The 6,864-nt window shown below is 49.9% G+C and overlaps 1 protein-coding gene across 1 annotated transcript; it reads right to left on the bottom strand.

Moving 5' to 3' along the window:
* Nucleotides 1-5,511: 5,511 nt before the first annotated feature.
* On the bottom strand, nucleotides 5,512-6,207 carry LOC138371324 (craniofacial development protein 2-like). Its single transcript, XM_069336111.1, has one exon. The coding sequence runs from the start codon at nucleotides 6,205-6,207 to the stop codon at nucleotides 5,512-5,514; it is 696 nt and encodes a 231-aa protein (XP_069192212.1).
* Between the last annotated feature and the right edge of the window lie 657 nt (nucleotides 6,208-6,864).

Raw genomic sequence — 6,864 nt, 5'->3', positions numbered from 1 at the left:
GGCGCAATATTGTGTTTACCACCTCAACCCCTATGACCTGATCCTCGTACAGTGCTTTTATTCATTGACTGTGGTTTCTTTAGTGCGGAACGACACATAGCACCAAAATGACCTAGTTTTCCACACTCATAGCACTTCTTACCTTGAGCAGGACAAACATTACCTTGGTGTGGGTAGTCTCCTCCACAATTGTAACATTTATTGTTGACACCCTCTGATGTGAATCGTTGTGACTGCTTGAGTCTTGTTCCATGACTCCAGTTGTGATGTGGCTCTCGGCGCAATTTACTGTTAGGTTTGCCATGATATCTTCTTTGATCATGGTGTCCTCCCTGAACCTTACGTACCTCATCACTGTTAGTAACAGTGGAAGAACCGTTATTGGCACTGCACTCCATGACACGAGCATCACGTGCAGCATCTTCCATTCGACGAGCCATATCCAGTATCTTGGTAAGAGAACTTTCATCATTAACAAGTTCTAGAGCTCTTCGACAGAGACGTGTAGATGTGCATGTTTCAATTATTTGCTGTTTGATTTCTTTGTCAACATCAGCAAACTCACAATTGGCTGCTTAACCCTGCAGACGTGTGTGGTATTGATCAACGGTTTCATTATAGAGTTGTTTGGCTCTCCTGAAATGCATAATTTCCATTGCAGTATTTTGTCTTGGTTTGAAATGTTCTGTTAATTTGGCTTTGGCAGTGTCATAATCTTTGGCACCATCAGTGTCTTTCAGTGTGTCAAAGATGTCACAAACTCTATCACCTGCATAATGAAGTAGAAAGGCTCGCTTTCTTTCAGCACTTTTGATGTCAGAAACTATCAACATATTTTCAAACCTTTTAAGACATTTGACCCACCTCTGTGACAGGTTTGTCTGGTCACAGTCAGGATCAAATGCAGGAAACTGAGGTATATTTGCCATTTTTACTGAATAAATGTAAACTTATCACTTAAATGTTCCTCAGAATATTAAACACTTACTGCACTGTATATGTTAGTTAAGAATTCACTGTAATTACTTTAATTTTGCAAAGCACACAAGCATTTTAATGCAAAAGTTCACAGCAGAGCACAATACAGCAGCAACTGACTTCTTACCTAGCCCTTGTGTACATGTGTTGTTCCTACTCACAGCAGCACAGCAGTTGTCAGCAGTTGGCACAGCAGTTGGTACAGCAGTTGGTACAGCAGTTGGCAGCAGTTGGTACAGCAGTTGGTACAGCAGTTGTCAGCAGTTGGTACAGCAGTTGGTACAGCAGTTGTCAGCAGTTGGTACAGCAGTTGTCAGCAGTTGGTACAGCAGTTGGTACAGCAGTTGGCAGCAGTTGGTACAGCAGTTGGTACAGCAGTTGTCAGCAGTTGGTACAGCAGTTGGTACAGCAGTTGGCAGCAGTTGGTACAGCAGTTGTCAGCAGTTGGTACAGCAGTTGGCAGCAGTTGGTACAGCAGTTGGTACAGCAGTTGTCAGCAGTTGGTACAGCAGTTGTCAGCAGTTGGTACAGCAGTTGTCAGCAGTTGGTACAGCAGTTGGCAGCAGTTGGTACAGCAGTTGGCAGCAGTTGGTACAGCAGTTGTCAGCGGTTGGTACAGCAGTTGGCAGCAGTTGGTACAGCAGTTGGCAGCAGTTGGTACAGCAGTTGTCAGCAGTTGGTACAGCAGTTGGCACAGCAGTTGGTACAGCAGTTGGTACAGCAGTTGTCAGCAGTTGGTACAGCAGTTGGTACAGCAGTTGGCAGCAGTTGGTACAGCAGTTGTCAGCAGTTGGTACAGCAGTTGACAGCAGTTGGTACAGCAGTTGTCAGCAGTTGGTACAGCAGTTGTCAGCAGTTGGTACAGCAGTTGTCAGCAGTTGGTACAGCAGTTGGCAGCAGTTGGTACAGCAGTTGGCAGCAGTTGGTACAGCAGTTGTCAGCAGTTGGTACAGCAGTTGGCAGCAGTTGGTACAGCAGTTGGCAGCAGTTGGTACAGCAGTTGTCAGCAGTTGGTACAGCAGTTGGCACAGCAGTTGGTACAGCAGTTGGTACAGCAGTTCGCAGCAGTTGTCAGCAGTTGGTACAGCAGTTGTCAGCAGTTGGTACAGCAGTTGGCAGCAGTTGGCAGCAGTTGATACAGCAATTGGTACAGCAGTTGCCGGCAGTTGGCAGCAGTTGTCAGCAGTTGGTACAGCAGTTGGCAGCAGTTGGTACAGCAGTTGGTACAGCAGTTGGCAGAAGTTGATACAGCAGTTGTCAGCAGTTGGTACAGCAGTTGGCAGCAGTTGGTACAGCAGTTGTCAGCAGTTGGTACAGCATTTGGCAGCAGTTGGCAGCAGTTGGTACAGCAGTTGGTACAGCAGTTGTCAGCAGTTGGTACAGCAGTTGGTAAAGCAGTTGCCGGCAGTTGGCAGCAGCTGGTACAGCAGTTGGCAGCAGTTGGTACAGCAGTTGTCAGCAGTTGGTACCGCAGTTGGCACAGCAGTTAGTACAGCAGTTGGTACAGCAGTTGGCAGCAGTTGGCAGCAGTTGGTACAGCAGTTGTCAGCAGTTGGTACAGCAGTTGGTACAGCAGTTGGTACAGCAGTTGTCAGCAGTTGGTACAGCAGTTGGTACAGCAGTTGGTACAGCAGTTGTCAGCAGTTGGTACAGCAGTTGGTACAGCAGTTGGTACAGCAGTTGGTACAGCAGTTGGCAGCAGTTGGTACAGCAGTTGGTACAGCAGTTGGCAGCAGTTGGTACAGCAGTTGGCAGCAGTTGGTACAGCAGTTGGTACAGCAGTTGGCAGCAGTTGGTACAGCAGTTGGTACAGCAGTTGTCAGCAGTTGGTACAGCAGTTGGTACAGCAGTTGGTACAGTAGTTGGTACAGCAGTTGGTACAGCAGTTGGTACAGCAGTTGGCAGCAGTTAGTACAGCAGTTGGCAGCAGTTGTCAGCAGTTGGTACAGCAGTTGGCAGCAGTTGGTACAGCAGTTGGCAGCAGTTGGTACAGCAGTTGTTTCAGTAGTTGTCAGCAGTTGGTACAGCAGTTGGTACAGCAGTTGTCAGCAGTTGGCAGCAGTTGGTACAGCAGTTGGCAGCAGTTGGTACAGCAGTTGGCAGCAGTTGGTACAGCAGTTGTCAGCAGTTGGTACAGCAGTTGGCAGCAGTTGGTACAGCAGTTGGCAGCAGTTGGTACAGCAGTTGGTACAGCAGTTGGTGCAGCAGTTGGCAGCAGTTGGTACAGCAGTTGGCAGCAGTTGGTACAGCAGTTGGTACAGCAGTTGGTACAGCAGTTGGCAGCAGTTGGTACAGCAGTTGTCAGCAGTTGGTACAGCAGTTGGTACAGCCGTTGGCAGCAGTTGGTACAGCAGTTGGTACAGCAGTTGTCAGCAGTTGGTACAGCAGTTGGTACAGCAGTTGGTACAGTAGTTGGTACAGCAGTTGGTACAGCAGTTGGTACAGCAGTTGGCAGCAGTTAGTACAGCAGTTGGCAGCAGTTGTCAGCAGTTGGTACAGCAGTTGGCAGCAGTTGGTACAGCAGTTGGCAGCAGTTGGTACAGCAGTTGGTTCAGTAGTTGTCAGCAGTTGGTACAGCAGTTGGTACAGCAGTTGTCAGCAGTTGGCAGCAGTTGGTACAGCAGTTGGCAGCAGTTGGTACAGCAGTTGTCAGCAGTTGGTACAACAGTTGTCAGCAGTTGGTACAGCAGTTGGCAGCAGTTGGTACAGCAGTTGGCAGCAGTTGGTACAGCAGTTGGCAGCAGTTGGTACAGCAGTTGGCAGCAGTTGGTACAGCAGTTGTCAGCAGTTGGTACAGCAGTTGTCAGCAGTTGGTACAGCAGTTGGTACAGCAGTTGGTACAGTAGTTGGTACAGCAGTTGGCAGCAGTTGGTACAGCAGTTGGCAGCAGTTGGTACAGCAGTTGGTACAGCAGTTGGCAGCAGTTGGTACAGCAGTTGGCAGCAGTTGGTACAGCAGTTGGTTCAGCAGTTGTCAGCAGTTGGTACAGCAGTTGGTACAGCAGTTGTCAGCAGTTGGCAGCAGTTGGTACAGCAGTTGGTACAGCAGTTGGTGCAGCAGTTGGCAGCAGTTGGTACAGCAGTTGGCAGCAGTTGGTACAGCAGTTGGCAGCAGTTGGTACAGCAGTTGGCAGCAGTTGGTACAGCAGTTGGCAGCAGTTGGTACAACAGTTGTCAACAGTTGGTACAGCAGTTGGTACAGCAGTTGGTACAGCAGTTGGTACAGCAGTTGGCAGCAGTTGGTACAACAGTTGGCAGCAGTTGGTACAGCAGTTGGTACAGCAGTTGGTACAGTAGTTGGTACAGCAGTTGGTACAGCAGTTGGTACAGCAGTTGGTACAGCAGTTGTCAGCAGTTGGTACAGCAGTTGGTATAGCAGTTGGTACAGCAGTTGTCAGCAGTTGGTACAGCAGTTGGTACAGCAGTTGGTACAGCAGTTGGTACAGCAGTTGGCAGCAGTTGGTACAGCAGTTGGTACAGCAGTTGGCAGCAGTTGGTACAGCAGTTGGTACAGCAGTTGTCAGCAGTTGGTACAGCAGTTGGTACAGTAGTTGGTACAGCAGTTGGTACAGCAGTTGGTACAGCAGTTGGCAGCAGTTGGTACAGCAGTTGGCAGCAGTTGTCAGCAGTTGGTACAGCAGTTGGCAGCAGTTGGTACAGCAGTTGGCAGCAGTTGGTACAGCAGTTGGTTCAGTAGTTGTCAGCAGTTGGTACAGCAGTTGGTACAGCAGTTGTCAGCAGTTGGCAGCAGTTGGTACAGCAGTTGGTACAGCAGTTGGTGCAGCAGTTGGCAGCAGTTGGTACAGCAGTTGGCAGCAGTTGGTACAGCAGTTGGCAGCAGTTGGTACAGCAGTTGTCAGCAGTTGGTACAGCAGTTGGTACAGCAGTTGGTACAGCAGTTGGTACAGCAGTTGGCAGCAGTTGGTACAGCAGTTGGCAGCAGTTGGTACAGCAGTTGGCAGCAGCTGGTACAGCAGTTGGGTCAGCAGTTGTCAGCAGTTGGTACAGCAGTTGGTACAGCAGTTGTCAGCAGTTGTCAGCAGTTGTCAGCAGTTGGTACAGCAGTTGTCAGCAGTTGGTACTGCAGTTGGTACAGCAGTTGGTACAGCAGTTGGTACAGCAGTTGGTACAGCAGTTGTCAGCAGTTGTCAGCAGTTGTCAGCAGTTGGTACAGCAGTTGTCAGCAGTTGGTACAGCAGTTGGTACAGCAGTTGGCAGCAGTTGGCAGCAGTTGGCAGCAATGTTGTTGTTTGATGAGTTTTCAGCACTGTCAACACAGTAGAGTTCACAGTATGATGAAATTTGTAGCACGAAGCGTCGTTTTGTACACGAAACATCGGGTTTTGTACACAGCATCAAAGCGTCGTTTCGTACACAGCATCGGCACACATGGATCGCAGATTCCTTAGTACACGGCTTCAGTCAGCACAGCTTGGTTTGCACATAGCATTGGTTAGCACATAGCATTGGTTAGCACACAGCATTGGTTAGCACACAGCATCAGTTAGCACACAGCATTGGTTAGCACACAGCATCAGGTATGGTGCTCACAGACAGCACGACTTCCTTCCTCCTCCGGGGGCGAGACCGCATGTTCTTCCTTGTGTTTTAAGCTGAACAAATACCTGCGTTCCCAGTTCATCCTCGTCTCCAGTGTGGTGTTTGTGTGTAGCTGAGGAAGTCTTGGTTGTAGGGTAGTAATTTCCTCAACCTTGTGAAGGTCACGGGTCTTGTTTACGTTAATGCGTGGCCTTCCCTCCTTCTTTGCTCTGTGGATTTTCCGGGGCTGGAACTTTACTCTGCAAATGAAGAGAGAGTGGTCGGTGTCACAATCTGCGCTCTGGAAGCTGCGGGTCAGGTTGACGCTTCTCAGATTGCTTTGCCCCGTAAGCACCAAGTAGAGTTGGTGCCAATACTTAGACCTGAGGTGACTCCAGGAAACCTTATGCTGGGGCTTGGTGTCGAAGAAGGAGATGATGATGCAGAGATCATGACGACACCAGAACTCCAGGAGGCGCTGCCCACTCTCATGCATCTTCCCAAACTGGTCCAAGTAGGAAGGCCAAGAGCTGTGATCAGAACCAACTCTTGCATTAAAGTCTCCCAGGAAGAAGACTGGCTCTTGTTGAGGTGTGTCTCTGAGAGTTAGGCCGAGGTCATCATAGAACTCGCCCTTCGCTTCGGTAGAGGAGATCAGTTTTGGTGCATAGACGTTGATGAGGCTGGCCATTCCTGCTGCTGAATGAAGCTGAAGTTTGATGATCCTTGCAGACCCCTCCGTGGCCGGTACTATGGACCCTACCAACCTGTTCCTGATGGCAAAGCCAACGCCATGCTCCCTTACCTCTTCTGGTGGTTTGCCCTGCCAGAAGAAGGTAAAATTCTTCTCCCGTATGCTGCTGGTCGCGGGCAGACGTGTCTCCTGCAAGGCGACTATGTCCATCTGGAGCCTGCGTAGTTCATTGTTGATCACAGATGTCTTGCGGGCATCGTTCACTTCCAGTAGATCTTCCGAGAGACCCGGTGTCATGGCCCTTACATTCCATGTGCCCAGTTTGAGAGCTGGGTAGATCTGTGTTTGTTTTCTTTTGCCTGGTGCATGGGTTGACGATCCGCTTATTGGATTGTGGTCCTAAGCCTCACGCACCCAGTGGAGCAGGTGGACCGTGGCGGGACAGCACCTTATTGGCTGGGGGCTGCCCAGCTTGAGGCGGGCGACAGATGTCCTATGAAATCGGATGATTTCTCCCAGAAGGCTTATCACCGGTGACTGTCACTTCCCGTGTTGAGCCATCGCCAAGGAGATGCTGGAGTGTCCTCTCCAGGGCACAGGTCTGGGCAGTAATTATGGAGGACCAGCTGTTACCCATGCAGCAGATCCACCCTC

This window comes from Procambarus clarkii, chromosome 35 (genome assembly GCF_040958095.1).
Source record: "Procambarus clarkii isolate CNS0578487 chromosome 35, FALCON_Pclarkii_2.0, whole genome shotgun sequence".
NCBI lineage: Eukaryota > Metazoa > Arthropoda > Malacostraca > Decapoda > Cambaridae > Procambarus > Procambarus clarkii.
The sequence above is the reverse complement of the archived record's forward strand: the minus strand, read 5'-3'. Positions and strand labels throughout refer to the sequence as shown.

Bases quoted from the DNA above. Each gene is read 5' to 3' on its own strand.
- LOC138371324 (XM_069336111.1), bottom strand. From the start codon at position 6,207: ATGGCCAGCCTCATCAACGTCTATGCACCAAAACTGATCTCCTCTACC.